This window comes from Giraffa tippelskirchi, chromosome 7 (genome assembly GCF_054371585.1).
Source record: "Giraffa tippelskirchi isolate mGirTip1 chromosome 7, T2T-mGirTip1v1.2.pri, whole genome shotgun sequence".
NCBI lineage: Eukaryota > Metazoa > Chordata > Mammalia > Artiodactyla > Giraffidae > Giraffa > Giraffa tippelskirchi.
In genome coordinates, this window is record NC_137281.1 from 159,209,000 (window position 1) to 159,224,996 (window position 15,997).

At 38.7% G+C, this 15,997-nt stretch overlaps 1 protein-coding gene across 21 annotated transcripts in view; it reads left to right on the forward strand.

Moving 5' to 3' along the window:
* Positions 1-15,997, forward strand: part of ZC3H14 (zinc finger CCCH-type containing 14) — a 39,149-nt gene that overhangs the window by 6,963 nt on the left and 16,189 nt on the right. For all 21 annotated transcript variants that reach the window (XR_014059528.1, XR_014059529.1, XR_014059530.1 and 18 more), the window contains exons 4-9: positions 1,281-1,321; positions 1,757-1,949; positions 2,295-2,724; positions 3,255-3,415; positions 3,886-3,986; positions 5,338-5,493. Coding sequence is in view for 14 of the 21 variants with exons in the window: in XM_081510355.1 (XP_081366481.1) it covers positions 1,281-1,321; positions 1,757-1,949; positions 2,295-2,724; positions 3,255-3,415; positions 3,886-3,986; positions 5,338-5,493 (1,082 nt within the window). In the remaining 7 variants the exon portion in view is untranslated. The remainder of the gene's footprint in view (positions 1-1,280; positions 1,322-1,756; positions 1,950-2,294; positions 2,725-3,254; positions 3,416-3,885; positions 3,987-5,337; positions 5,494-15,997) is intronic.

Sequence of the window (15,997 nt, forward strand, 5' to 3'; positions counted from 1 at the left end):
CTGTAGCCTTTAAAACTTTCATCAAACTTTCTTGAAATTCCACCCAGAATTCTCTGGGTTTATATTACACATTTTTGAAGAACATTGAGTGCAGTGGTTGTTCCGTGAGCGTTTTGCTTCATGCACTCCTGCAGTGTGGGTGACTTAACCCATTTATTACAGTTTGTCCTCAGTTTACCAAAAGCCTCAGGGAGATTGTGGTGCTTTTGACTGGAGAAATTAACATTATCATGAGTATTGCTTTTTTTTTTTTTTCTTTTTTTTAAGCCTTCAGCAGTTCAGGTCCATGTTTTGTTTCATGCACATTTTTTTATGACGACTTTTGGTTCAACATTTGGATCACTTTGAGTCCCACTGATATGGGAGATTGACCTAGTAGATGCTTTCTCAGATAACTTGAGGGAGTTAGACAAATTTCTTACATAAATAAACTGTGAACTGAATTTGAATTTAAAATCAGCTCAACTCTCATTTTACCATAAGTTTAGTTCTTTAACGTGTTCTGATAAAAGTAATGGTGTCCCTATTTTGACACTTTTGCTTTCTTAAGTGTCCGTCAACACCAGCCACAGACAGACTATTCTTATTCTTTGGAGCCCTGCAATAACTGTGTCTTAGGGGACAGTGGCATTTGACTGGGTTCTGGGTGAAACATTATTATAATATTTTCAGAAGATATGGCCTCCTAGAAGGATTGTTAGACAAATTTGCCTCGTACATAACTGGTAAAATAGGTTATGTTTTAAGTAAGATGGTGGTGGTTTGTTTACAGCATTAGTTTTGAAAATAATACAGTAAAATGATGATGTAGTAATTTTGAAATTAAGCTTTTCACCTCGCAGAATTAGGTTCTTCTAGACACTATCTAAGTATAATAAAAAATAAAGTTAAACAGTGCTTTCAACAATTTTAACAATGTTATATTACATGTTTATAGTATGTTGGCTTATTTTATCATAAACTACCTTGAATCTTTCGTCCTTTTGTAACAAAATACTATTCTTTGTGGATCAAGACTATGTGGTCAGATGATATATTTGCCCTTATTTTTTGCAGAGGCTAGATGACAAAAATAGTGATAGAAAAAATAAGACTTTTATTATCCTACAGTGTTTATATAAAGCCTTTTTTTAAAAAAAATGTAAAACTTTCTTTTAATACCATTTATCAGTATTTATCTGAAGATTTGACCTGTAATGTCAGATTTAGAATGACAGTTGAAGTCCAGTCTTTCTTGATAAAAGGAAGCTTTGACATTTTGGGTTTGTTTTTTCTTTTAGGCTTCATGGTGTATTAGATAAACTTCGTTCTGTAACAACTGGTAAGGTTCATAAAAATGATGTTTGGGTTTTTCTGGAATTTGCTGTAATGTGATTGTTTTAAATAAGTAATTTAAACTGCTTTGGGAAAAAAACCCATGAATTTGAAAACAGTAGTTCATATGAACTTTTTAAGGAAGCACACGTTTTTATGAATTTAAGAGCAATAAATTTAATATAATTTGAAGACAGTTTAAGAAAGGGAAACTAGGCAGTTTGTCCTAAGGAAATAATTATAGATGTGCACAGTGATTTAGCTTCAAGGATGTTTCAGAGTTTTATAATTGAAAATTACTAAAAAGTACAGTAATAATAAATTGGATAAATTTATACCACATGGAATAATGTTCAGCCATTAAATATGTTGTCAAGCACATATATTTATTGCCTTTAAGTAATCAGTATAGCTTAAAGGGACCATGTATTTTTCTTTCTAGACCCCTCTAGTCTGAAGTCTTCTGATGCCAACCTCTTTGATGGTAACGCGCCTTCAAACAAGAGCAGTCTCAGCCGAGATGAGAGGAGGCACGAAGCTGCAGTGCCTCCTCTTGCGGTCTCTAGCTCTGGACCTGAGAAAAGAGAATCGAGAGTTTCTGCAAGTTCACAGCAGCAGAAAGCCGCTAATGTCAGGTCAGAGTCTTGTGTAGACCTGTGGACAGATGGGTGTGTGTGACATTTGCATCAGTTAATATGTCTTTAAGATGCTGTTTTCAGACATTTTTGAAAACAGTGAAGTGGTTGGGAGCAATTTTGGGAATAAAATAAGGATACGACCAAAGAATGATTATATTTTGCATAAAATGTAGTAAATCAAAGTAAAAAAGAATGCAATTTCATAGTGGTTTTTGATAAAATACATAAAGTTGTTATCTATACTTTCTCATTAAGATGTATTTGACTAGTCTTTGAATAGTGGAAGATGCTGCTTTAAACTAGTAACACACCCTTTTTGGTTTTGTTTTCATTCTTTAACAGACAGACTTACGATGATGGAGCTGCAACCCGACTAATGTCCACAGTGAAACCTTTGAGGGAGCTAGCACCCTCTGAAGATGTGATTGATATTAAGCCAGAACCAGATGATCTCATTGATGAAGACCTCAATTTTGTGCAGGAGAATCCCTTATCTCAGAAAAAAACTACAGTGACACTTACATACGGTTCTTCTCGCCCTTCTATTGAAATTTATCGACCACCTGCAAGTCGAAACGCAGACAGTGGTGCTCATTTAAACAGGTTGCAGTTTCAACAGCAGCAAAACAGTATTCATGCTGCCAAGCAACTTGATATTCAGAGTAGCCGGGTGTATGAAACAGGACGTTTGTGTGAACCAGAAGTACTGAACAGTTTAGAAGAGACTTACAGTCCCTTCTTCAGGAGCAACTCAGAAAAGATGAGTATTGAGGTTTGTATACTTTTGAATTCTGACCTATTCTGAAAATTGTCAGTTCTTAATAGTAAGTTGTATATGAAATAACATCACATATTGCAAGTTTGTTTTAAACTGATTTCTGAGCTGCTCAACATAATACACCAGTCACATTTTCCTCTCCACAACTGTCTTCTACAGATATTTTGCATCTTGTTTATTTTCCTAGGATGCTAACATTTGAGATAGCTTTAACCTTACAGTGTAATTTTGGGAGGATTTAAGGTCAATTTTAGATCCTTCATGGCTATAGTAAACAATTCAGTAATTCCACTTTACTGGCTTCCTCAACAGTACTGTATGCTGTCATTTATGAATGACAGTAAAGCACTTTTTGCTTTAGCTTAAGATTGGTTATTAGAGATAATACTTTTATTTGTATAAGAAAGCCGGGAAATAGCCCATGAACTTAATTCTTAATATTGCTTGGCTTTTTCTTTATTAAGTATTCTGTAGTAGAACTTTATCTTCTGAGATTAGGTAAGTGGGAATTTATCTGATTGCAGGAAGAAAACTTTCGGAAGAGAAAGTTGCCTGTGGTAAGTTCAGTTGTTAAAGTAAAAAAGTTCAGTCACGATGGAGAAGAGGAGGAGGAAGATGATGATTGTGGGTCCCGTACAGGAAGCATCTCCAGCAGTGTGTCAGTGCCAGCAAAGCCGGAACGGAGGTACTTGAGCATGTCTGTAAATTAACCTTTCATTGTCTGATGAGTCTTCTGGGTTTCTTGAAGAGGATATCATGAAAATAGAAATTTAATACCATGTACGACTTTTCCATCGCTGGGTAAGGAAGCTCCCCTGGAGAAGGGCATGGCAACCCACTCCAGTACTCTTGTCTGGAGAATGCCATGGACAGAGGAGCCCTGTGGTTGCAGAGTTGGACATGACTGAGTGACCCACACACACAGAAGACTTTACCACTGGTAATCTTTTCTGTTAAAAACTGTAACACGGGTGGGAGGAAAGTTGATCCAAAGTCATTGTTTGAAAAGTTACAAGGTTCCAATCCAGTTGGTATTTCCTAAAGACGACAACTAGTCTGTTCCAGACCAGAGAAGGCTGTAGTAAAGATATAATGGATTGCTAGCATGTAAAGAACTCAAATCTAAAGTTCAATTAAAATACCTTTCTTTTTTAGACCTTCACTTCCACCTTCTAAACAAGCTAACAAGAATCTAATTTTGAAGGCTATATCTGAAGCTCAAGAATCTGTAACAAAAACAACTAACTATTCTACAGGTAATTTGAATGTTTATAATTGCTGACTAAGCTGTAGATGATTGCTCCTCAAGTTGTGATAAAGATACCTGCCTAATGTTAGGGCCAAGGTGAGAATGATTAAAAGGAGATTTGACCACTTTGAGAAACTTTCTCAGCCGTCAGTAGAACTTGGTTCTTGGAGCAACTGTAATGCCTTTTACTCCCTCTTTCTAAGAAGGATAAAATATATAATCGAAATCTTAAAGGGAATTTTGGTGAACATGAGATTTTCATATTTATAGCATTATAGCCAACATTGGATACAAATTTGTGTTGTATGAAAGGGAGCAAAATCCAAAATCGGTTGGAATTAGAAAAATTTGTCTAGCATATGAACAAATTGGTTTCTTTCCTTTCAGTAAAACCTATTAATGGAATATGAGGCAGAGAATTGACTCATGTTCTTGCCCCATTCCTAGTGGAAGTACTAAATGGTTTTATGAAAGATTATAAAGTATTGACACGTTTTTAAAACAAAGGAGAAGAGTGAGCTATAATATCTTACAGAAAACTCATCCTAAAATGTAACCAAATGATGGGTGTCATATTGCCATCATATTCTGTGCTCTGTGCCCTGTGTGCTATAACTAGTACGTAAAGTTCTCTGTTAATAAGCTGTAATGGTTACCCACTCTATAACTTTTTAAATTTTTACTTGTGCTATGGATTTGATGACTGTTCTTTTAGCATTTTTCTGCTTTTCTATTCTCTTTTGCATCTCTTCACGTGACCTTTTCTTAAAATGAAGTAAACTGTAAGCTAGCAACTTGCGAGCCTGGTAGTCAGCTGTATCTTTACTTCGTCTCATCCCTAATTTAACCCTGAACATAAACAGCTTTTGAATTATTAGGTAAAGGCCAACTTGACATAACAATTCCTCTATTTACATTTTCTTTTTTGGTCTGTCAGCAATATTGAGTATTTAGAATGGTGAGAAATTTAGACATCGCTGTGAACTTGAAATTTCCTACTTTTGTAATCAGAGTCTCAAAGATTTTTGAGAAATAGCATTGAAATTCTTTATCCAGGCTATCTAGATTACAATTTGAAATTATTATAGAACCATGAAGCAGAACCCAGACGGCATATGGTTAACAACATGTGTGCTGCAGTATATTTATTGCATATAGTTTAAGATGTATAGATGTTTTTTATATAAGCATGGATAACTAAGAGAGTATTGAAAGGAAACATGAGGTATCTATGAACTGTTTCTGAAAACTCATATATTCTAAACCCGAGGCATTTACATTTAATGTGATACTCACTGTTGAGTTTTGATATATCACTTCATTTGAATTTCCTTCTTTTTTTGCTTTTTATGTAAAAGTCTCACAAAAACAGACACTTCCAGTTGCTCCCAGAACTCGAACTTCTCAGGAAGAATTGCTAGCAGAAATGGTCCAGGGACAAGGCCGAGTCCCCAGGATAAATTCTCCCATCAAAGAAGAGGAAGCAAAAGGAGATAATATAGACAAAAGTCAAGGTAATAGTTTAAATGGTGTTTCATTTTCTATTATACCTTTTTTCACAAGGCATTACATATTTTCCAGTGAGTATTTACGAAATCTTGGTTATGCTATGAGAAAAGGGCTCAGTAGGCCCATGAATAGAATAAGGGACCATAAGGGACATCTATACACTTTTCAGAATTTAAAAAAACATATTATTGGGGAAATTTTTAGTGTTCTCAAAAGTGTAAAGAATAGTGCAGTGAATTCCCATGAATCCAGTCACCCAGCTTTTTCAGTATTTTGCCAGTCTTTAGTCGCATGGACACCTACACTCTTCTTTCCTTTTTGTTAATCCTGCCCCTGTTCCCTTGAACTTGAAGTCTTATCTTTAAATCTCCCCTTTCTGAGCATCACATCTCTGACCTGTTAGAGCTGCCTTATTGTTCCGGTAGTACTAGTGTATCTCCTTGGGTCTGACATACTTCCAGCTAATCTTTCTGCTTTCTTTCTGAGAGAAAGAAACCCCCAATTCTTGCACAGACTCTCCTACGTATAGAGTGTGACTCTGATCCTGTAACTCCTCTGTGAGAACATTTATGGCTCCTCCTCCCACTCTGCGTCGTCCAGGACTGATGCCAGCAGCCTGGCCTTTCAGCAGCTTCATTCGTTACCTGCTCCTGGGCCTGCCCAGCCCTTCCCCACTGCTTTCTACCCGGTTTCTTCTGTTCCCATCAGGAAAGAGTCGAGTTTGTTCTTTCCCTCTTTTGTGAAGATCTGATTAAAAATCTCCACCAAAGCTGTGTGCTAATTATGACTTAATACTTCTATAATGCTGGAATATGTTTTTTCATTCCTCCTCAGCTGGGTCCTTTAAATTGTGCCAGAGTCCTCCCAAATGTACTTGTTTCATGAAACCTTACACTTTCATCTTATATTTGTCCCTTCGCTCTCTCTCTTTTTTTTAAAAAGCCCTTAACCTAGGGTGTGCAGTTTTCCATGTCCATATGTGCGGTTCCAATAAATCACGGTCCTGAAAATGGGAAAACCCCCAAAATAGCCAGTAGGTACTGATTTAAAGTATAAGTGGGCCAGTTTGTTTAAAGCACTGGAAACTGGGATTTGCACTTTAGTGAGGATTTGCGGTGAATTGGAGTCTGTTAAACAGGTTTGAATGTGATTTCATGATGGTGTTTTTTTTTTCCATGGTGGTATTTTTAAGTAAACCCTTGGTGGTGGTGTAGTTGCTAAGTCGTGTCTCGTCTCTGACTCTTTCAACCCCGTGGACTGTAGCCTGCCAGGCTCCTTTCTCCATGGGATTTGCCAGGCAAGCATACTGGAGTGGGTTGCCATTTCCTTCTCCAAGTAAACCCTTAATTGGTCCTTTTGGAGGATAATAGATACAAATTCATTGTCGTGAGAACCAGAGAAGTGAAATTGAGCGTTTGTGCTTTCTTCCCTTTGAGGGCGGTACCACAGGGTGACAGAGGTGCGGTCAGTAGCTGTGTTTGTGAGGGGCGTTTGATCAGACAGAGCCGTGTCGATTTATGTATGTGTGGTCTGTGGCTCTCATACTATAGCCGCAGAGTTCAACAGTTGCCACAGACCATGAAATCCATACCACTTAAAACCAAAAATATTTGCTATCCCTTTTGATATAGTGGATAAGGAACATCTTTTAAAATTATTTCAGCTTTGAAGTGAAAACAAGATGATAGAATTATAGTATTTTTTTCCTCCAACTAACAGTGAATTAGTGAATCTAGGCACTGATAATGGCTACTAAAACTTTTAAAAGTGAAAATCCACTAGTTTGTGCCTCCTGATGAAAGAATAAAAAATGACCCTAGTCTTGCCGGAGGATGTGAACCTGAGTGATCAAGTCTCTGATGCAGCCGTCAGCTGGCAGGAAATACAAAGGCCATGAGTGTGCAACAGGCAAAGTGTAGTTTTGGGGGCATTATATGTATCAGTAGACTTGAGAGACAAAATGCAAGGGACAAGGGTAAGCTGTTGTGTCTGGGTATGTACACTTGTATGATAAAATCACAAACAAGATATTACTCTAAAAAGCATCTATGATTACTTGTGTATAGGAGTACACAGAGGGAGGCTAGTGGGGTGGCTTGTTGTTCGGTTGCCAAGTCGTACTTTTCACGACCCCGTGGACTGCGGCACGCCAGGCCCTGCTGTCCCTCACCATCTCCTGGAGTTCACTCAAACTCATGTCCATTGGATCCAACGATCTCATTCTCTGTCTCACTCTTCTCATTCTGCCTTCAATCTTTCCCAGCGTCAGGGTCTTTCCTATGAGTTGACTCTTCGCATCAGGTGGCCAAAGTATTGGAGTTTCAACTTCAGATTGGTTGGACCTCCTTGTAGTCCAAAGGACTCTCAAGAGTCTTCTCCAGCACCATAGTTCAAAAGCATCAATTCTTCAGTGCTCAGCTTTCTTTATGGTCCAACTCTCACATCCATTCATGGCTACTGGAAAGACCGTAGTTTTGACTATATCGCCCTTGCTTGGCAAAATGATGTCTTTGCTTTTTAATACATTGTCTAGGTTTGTCAATAGCTTTCTTTCCAAGAAGCAGTCCTTTAATTTCACGGCTGCAGTCACCATCCACAGTGATTTTAGAACCAGAGAGGAAATCTGTCACCGCTTCCACCTTTTCCTCTTCTGTTTGCCATGAAACGATGTGATCTTGCCTGTTTTAATACTGAGTTTTAAGTCAGAATTTTCATTCTCCTCTTTCACCTTCATCAAGAGGCTGTTTTGTTCCTCTTCGTTTTCTGCCATTTAGAGTGGTATCATCTGCATCTCTGCGGTTGTTGATACTTCTCTCAGCAATCTTGGTTCCAGCTTGTAACTCATCCAGCCTAGTGTTTTGCATGCTGTGGGGTGGCTTACTTATTTCTCTTTTCTAGACCTGAATAAGATTATAGTGGTGTTTTGCCTTACAAGAACTTATTAGGTGTTTTTGTGTGGCTTTCTATATCATTGTTTTGTTTTAAAGTAAAAGGTTAAAAAACTGAAAAGGTGTGAAGTACCTCTACTGATGAAGACTGTTACTGCTATTACTGGTATCATTTGTTCACAAGTGCAGCGGCACTGCAGAATTAATCAGTGTTCTTAGTCGCTCTGGGTAGCTTCGTCACTGTTTAGTAGCTTTGTCTCTGACAGGTTTTTAAAAATCTAAATATGCACATATAATGGCTGGAGTTGTTGATAGTGTTCTCCCATCTTTCTGACCTCTGTATTGTAACGAGGCTAGCCACCTCACAGTATTTTGCTTTTGTCTGGGTTTAATCTGTCGCTCAGTGTATTTTGCCAGTCTTTTGAAAGATTTATCACAACAGCAGCACTTGCTTTGCTGATTCTCTTTTGGTGTGTGTTCCCTTTCATTACTTTTAATGTATACATCTATAGTTTTTCTTATTAACTTATGTTAGCCTGTTTTTTGTAAATGTAAGCATTTAAACTATGAATTTCTCTTGACATGCCATTTTTGCTGCACGTCACAAATTTTTTGTATCATTCAAGTGTATTTAACATGGAATATGGAAGTTTTGGTTTTAGTCTTTTAATCATTTTAACTATATACTATGGATTTAATTGCATTGTGGTCAGATAATGTGATCTGTATAATACATTTTTTTTAAATAGTTTAAGACTTAAGGTAGTCTATTTTGTACATCTTCCATGTACATTTTGAAAGAAAGTGGATTCTAACTGTTGAATTGAAATTTCTGCGTTTAGTAGATAAAGCTCTACAGCTAGTATTATTCATGTCTTGACCTTGCTGGGTTTTTGGTCTGCTTATCAGATCAGTGATTGAGAGGGTTTTGAAATTGCTTGTCGGGATGACAGATCTGTCTTAATTTCTCTGTACCTCTGGTAGAGTTTGCTTTGTTCACTTTGAGGCTATTGAACGAGGTGCACATGCATATTTAAAATTGTACTGATGAGGTGAATCAGGGAGGTACATCCGCCTGAGGGATTGAAACTTTTATCCTTATCTGTAACCCTCCATGCGTCAAATGATGCTTTCATCTAAAACTCAGTTTTGGCCGATTTTAATGTAGCTAGTTAGTATTCACCTCATATATCTTGTGTTCCATGCATTTGTTTTTAGTCTTCTTTGTCCTTGTTAGATGTATGTGTCTTTTAACTATTGTAAAGCTACATTATTGTTTTAAAATTCCGTCTGAGCTTGCTTTTTATAAGAGTTTAAACCATTCACATTTATGAAGATTATTGATGGAGTTCGACTAGTTTCTGTCACCTTTTTTTGGGTTTTGTATTTTCCTGCTTTCATTTTTTGACCTTTTTTGCCTTTTTTAAAGATTTATTAATTACATTTCGTTGTAATTGTTGTTGATTGCCCAGCTGTACTTTATTTTGTGTTATTTTAAATTCTGTTTCTGTTCTTTTACTGGTTACCACTGACATTTTACCATACAAATTTAGTATTCTAAAAGTTAATATTCTGACCCCATCTACAAACAGTAAATGGGTTTTAGAATATCTTAGCTTCAGTCTTTACCTCCCCAGACTTTACATAGTGTTTCTAGTGGTTCTCTCTTTCTTTGGTGCATAAATCGGGCACCATTATTATTTAACCCAGGCTGTATTTGTTCAGATTTACCAAATGTATATTATGTTTATTTTTTTTTTCTCAAGTCTCTTGAATGTTACTTAGGGACCATCATTTTTCAGTATTTGGAAATATTTTTTTGATGTGTATTCTTTGGAAGTTTCTTTAGAATAGATCTGTTGGTGGTAAGTTTCCCAAGAGTCTGTGTACCTACAAGCACGTTCAGTTCTTCTTCTTGCGCAGTGGTTTTGCTGCAAACATAAGTCTGGGTTAGCAACAGTTATTTGTTCTCACCACCTTGTTTATATTATTCCACTGTCTTCTGGCTTCCATTGTTGTTGAATGGGCTTCTGTTATTCTAATTGTCATTCCTTGGTAGGTGATCTGTCCTTTTTCTAGCTGCTTTCAAGATCTTCTCTTTGTCTTTGATGTTCTGCAGTTTCACTATGATGTGTCTAGAGATGATTCCTTTTATTCTTCTATTTGGTATATGTTGAATAAAATTTTATATCAAAAGTGAAATATATCACATTACAAAATACATGCTCACCCTGGAAAATTTGGAAAAAGAAATTGTAAACTTGCTGATAGATGAGAAGACGAACAGTACAGAGCGGTTTAAAATACCAAGTGATGCTCTCTGCTTCACTGTTTTCGATGCTGGTTCTCCTGGAGGCCACCGCTTATACAGGCTCCTGTTCATGACTTTCATTTTCTCCATGTAATAATATGCTTAAACCACCATTTCCTAATTCAGCTATAGTTGGTATGTTTTGATTTCTTACTTCAGTATATTAGGATCTAACCCTCACTTTTCCTTGCTTCTAGGCCTGTATAGTAAAATCACTGTTTTTAGTTCATCTATTCATTACTTTTTATAATTTTAAGTAATATATCTATTTCTTCTCTAATTAACTGCATCAGTGTATTTTGACTCCTGAAAGATAAAGATATTTATGTCCTTTAATTCTTACATATCTTTTCTCATCCCCTCACCTTTTAAATTCTGTCGTCTCTACTTTTATATTGAAGATCGAATGTGCAGTGTGTTCTGATTTTTGTTTGTTCTTTCGTTGCTGTTCTGGTCATTACTGTGCTTTGTAGGTTGGCTCTAAAAGTTGAGAACCAATACGCAGCATTTAAATCTTTAAGACGCAAAATACTTCTGAGGCCCAGCTTCAGCTCGTCCTCTCCAGTTCCGGGTTAGGACTTCCCTGGAGTTGTTTCTTCCCTTTTCCTTGTGCCCAGTGCTTTGTGTTTCTTCGGCTCGTCCCCCCTCTTGCCTCGCCCTCCTGTAGCACGGTCGATGTCTCTGGGTCCCCCTCTTTCCTCAGGGGCCTTCCTCCTAGAGCCTGTCCTCTTCTCATCCCGCTGGTTGCTCTCGGGGGTCTGCTTCAAGGTTCCATTCCAGGATTGACTCCTCCCTCGAGTTCACACTGCGTTTCCTAGATCCGCTTTGTCTTCCATTTTTGTCCTCAGATCATGAAAAAACTTAAAAAGTATGGGAGATAAATTTTCTTGCCCTTTAGGAATCTAAAGTGTTTAGTTGATATTAATTGATTTGGTACAGAAGTTGGAAGGCGTGACTTCTTTATCTTGAGGCTTCTGTGTTTATGCCGAGAAGTTGATTGCCCGTCTGAGTCTTACTCCACTATTAATACTAGGGCTTTTCCTCTGGAAATACTTAGGACTTTCTCCTTTTCTTAATGGAAGTATAGTTGATTTATATTTCAGGTGTACAGCAAAATGATTCATCTATGCATACATGTATACATACACATACATACATATGTATTTTTTTCTTCAGATTCTTTTCTATTATAGCTTATTATCCTGTGTTCTTGCTGTCTAATAAAATTTACTGTGATGAGTCTAGGTACTAGTTAGTTACTATCTCTTTTGTGTCCTCAATTTTGACTTGATCTTGTCCTCCTCTGAAATATTTTCTTGACTTTCTCTTCCATTCCCCTATTTTTTCTTTTTTTTCAAAACAGGCAGATTTTTAAAAATTTCCACAAGTTCTCTCTTGTTTTGTTTTTCATATTATCTTGTGACCTCAGGATCATTTCAAGTTGTCTGAAGAACATAGAGGGTTTGAAGGATTTTGGTTTTTTTTTAAGAATTCTTTTTTGTCCCCCCCAAAATAGTTTCCTATCAGTTTTCGTTTGCTTTTTTTGCCATTTCATTTGTAGGCTCTTTTCAACACGTCTGGTCCGGTCCTAATTTAAGAAACTGTTAGTCACTCGGTCGTGTCAGACTGCGATCCCATGGACTTTAGCCCACCAGGCTCCTCTGTCCATGGAATTCTCCAGGCAAGAACAGTGGAGTGGGTAGCCATTGCCTTCTCCAGGAGGTCTTCCCAGCCCAGGGGTCTAACCCAGATCAGCATTGCAGGCACATAGATTCTTTACCATCTGAGCCACCAGCGAAGCCCCTAGTTTAAGAAAAGGCAGTACAAAGACTTACCTAGAGTTGGGGCATGGGCTGTAAACTTTATTGTCGTCAGGTTTTGTTTTAAATAAAGCAGGCTAGGAGCTGCTGTATTGGCCTTGAAATTGCAGAGGAATTTCCCTGGGGGCCCTTACACTCCCACTAGCTGCCTGGATTACCCGCAGATCATTTGCTGAGTGTCTTTAGAAAAGAATATTTTTTAAAATTAAAAAAATTTATCTTTTAAATGTTTGTGTGCCTCTACCGTTTGGAAAACCTAGTTTTTTGTTTCATATCCTTCAAAATCTTTGTTGATTGCTGCAACCCCATGGGTGCCCCTTTGTTCATGTCATCTGGCTCAGCACTGTCAGCGCTCAGATCTGTGTTTGGACCTTGGACCTGAATTCCTATCCAACTACTTTACATATCTCCTTGGATATATAGTTAACCCTTTTAAACTTGTCTAAAACCAAACTGCTAACATCTCCCCGTCCGATCTGCTCTCCCTGCAGCCCTCCTTGTTTTAGTTAATGGCAGCTGTTCCTTCCCAGTTGCTCAGGCCGGAAACCTGTGTGGGCTCTTCTTTCTTCCTCGCTTTCTGCCCTTCTTCCTTTCCTCAGTCCCTCCTTTTCTGGCTTCCCTCCTTTTCCTTTTCTCCCTTTTTCCCTCCCTCCCTTCCTCCACCTTTAGCAAATCCTGTCATCTTCTACCTTCAGAATGTATTAAAATTCACCCACCGCTTACATCTCTGCTTTTGTTAACGCTCCTGTAAGCAGGCTTACACGAGCCGTCGTCCATGACTTGCCTTGATGACTGCAGTAGTGTCCTTCCTGATCTGTCTGCTCGCAGACTTCCCCTGTTGCTGTCTGTTCCCACAGCAGAGAGGCATCCTTTTAAACTGTGAGTTGGATCCCAGCACACCCTTGCTCAGAACTGTCTGGTGACTCCCTGTTGTGCTCCCAAGGACAAAAGCCCGCCCCGATCCCATCACCTACCCCGCTAGGCCCCCCGCTCTGCTCCCCTTGCCCTTGCCCAGATGCGCTCTGCGCTCGGCTGTCTCTCTCTCGGAGCGTTCAGAGGAGAGCGTGTGTGAGCTGCCTCCGCCCTCTTCTGGGGACATTCTCTTGCACACGTCTGTAAGCTTGCTTATCTCTGGGAGGCCTTCCCTAGGCCCCCAGCCCCATTCTCCCTAATCCACTTTCCTAAAACTTTTTTTCTTATATAGCACTTAACTGCCCTCTAATATATATTTTATATTTTCATCATTTAGTTTTTATCCAGATTTGGGACTTTAAATATCATCAGCGTAAAATGTATTTGTTTTTGAGGCCCATCTTCCCCTCACCACCCCAGGATGAGCTCTCTGACGAGGTTGGGGGGGGTGGGGGGGGTGTGCTGTTTGTTGCTGTTATTGAGTGCCCAGAACACTGGCTGGCATGTGGTAGCAGCTGAGTAAATATTTGTTGCCGTAATGGGTGTGTTGCTGCTGCCTCGCCTGCCTGTCTCCCAGTGTCTTGTTTGTGGCTCTTCTGCTTGGCCTCACCCAGTATTGCTGCCTGTGTTTTCTATTTTCCAGAGGTGGTTGAACTCTCATCTGCTATAATCTGCTCCCTAGCCACAGAATGCTGAAGTCATTTTCCATTGTGTACACTCTGTATTTCATTTACATTCACACACTCAAATGCTATTATTGATATGTAAGAACATGTAAAAACAGAGTTCTAAGCAGTATAGAGATAAAAAATATTTTTAATATAATAGAATTTCTGATTTCCTTTCTCCACCTTAGTCGAGGAAGTGGATTATTGTCTTGGAAACCCAATTTGGAGTCCACTGGTATATGTTGTTAAGGATTTGTGCCATTTTCACGTTCTTTACTTCATTTTTATGGACTCTTCAGAAGGAGAGGCTATAATTGTGTATACTTACTGTATCATGTTGGACTGGAATCACTGTGAAAGGCTCTTAGTAAAGAGGAGTTTTCATATTTAGAGAAAACAAGGAAAGTCCTCTCTTCATTCTGCCCACTGCCTTCCTCAGAGGTAAGCACTGCCTGTACAGACTGGTGTATGTCTGCAGTCTTAGTATTTCTTACAATATGTTTGTACACATCCATCCTTTCTGGGTAGATTAGAAGTCTGAGTGTATTTCCATATACACATACACGTATGTATAAAAAGACTTGCACCACGTGGGTTTTCTTTGTAATGTGTTTTGTTCCATTTACTGTCTTATAGAAGTATCATAATACAGTGATTCTGAGTAGGGGTTCAGGGAGACAGACTGCTAGGGTGTTAAACCAGGCTCTGCCGCTCACTCGCTGACCTGAACCTTTCTGAGTTCTGGTTTCCCAAGAATATGTGAATTTTCTCTGTTGATGAATGTTGACATGGGAGTCTGTGGAAGGATCTTTGCTTATTTTGCATTCTAAGGTGAGCTGGGCACACCTGGGTGAGCAGGAAGCCTCCAGTGGGCTCTTTTTGGGCGCCTGTTTCTGTGTGACCCGTCCCCTGTAGGACCACCCTGCAGCCGTGCCTGCTGCCCTCCGGTGAGCCTGCTGACGTGCAGGTGGTGCCAGGCCGAGGGTGTGCCACGCCTCCTCTGTTAGCTGGCGCGCCTGAGGAATTCCATGTGGCTCCAAAGCCTTGTAACTTCTGAAAATTATTTTCTGTATAAAGATTTTGAAGATTTAGGTTAATTTACAGATAACAGTGAAGAAGTAAATAAAGATTCTTATATAAATGTCAGTACTTTTCTTTATTCCATTACTGGGAAGCCAAAGGCTGCAGTTCTTGATACGAATTCTTTTGGAGGGGCCGCAGGGAGTCGTTGTTCACCATCTTGCATCCTTATATTTTGCACAGCTTATTTGTTGGCTTAGTGAGTAAACCAAAGTAAAAACCTTTCTTAAACTATGGCCATGGAGAGAGATTCTCTGATGCATTCTCAGACATTCTCTGAATGCAGGAGACATTCTCTTCAATCGGAAGGCTTTTAATTTTGTTAAGATGGTGATACTCCCCAAATAGATCTTGGATTCAACTCAGTCGTTAATCTCTGCTGGCTTTTTTGCAGAAGATGCACGCTGATTCTGAAATTTACATAGGAAAAGGACTTGGAATAGCCATAACTATTGAAAAATAAAAAAATTAGAGGACTTATATTTTCCAATTTCAAAACTTCCTGCAGAGCTGCAGCCATGCCATCTGCTGGCACTGGCACAAGGGTGTATGTATAGATCAGTCGAATCAGAGTGAGAATCCAGAAATGAACCAGTGTGCTTATGATCCGTTGAACTTTGACAAGAATGTAAAGGCTGTTCATTGGGAAAGAGCAGTCTTTTCAACAAATGATGCTCGACAACTGGATAGCCACATGCAAAAGAATAAAGTTGGATCCTTACCCTACACCATATATAAAAATTAACTCAAAATGTATCAGATGCATAAATGTAAGAACTAAAATGACAACACTGTTAGGAGAAAGAGTTAGGTATAGCTAAGTGAACTTG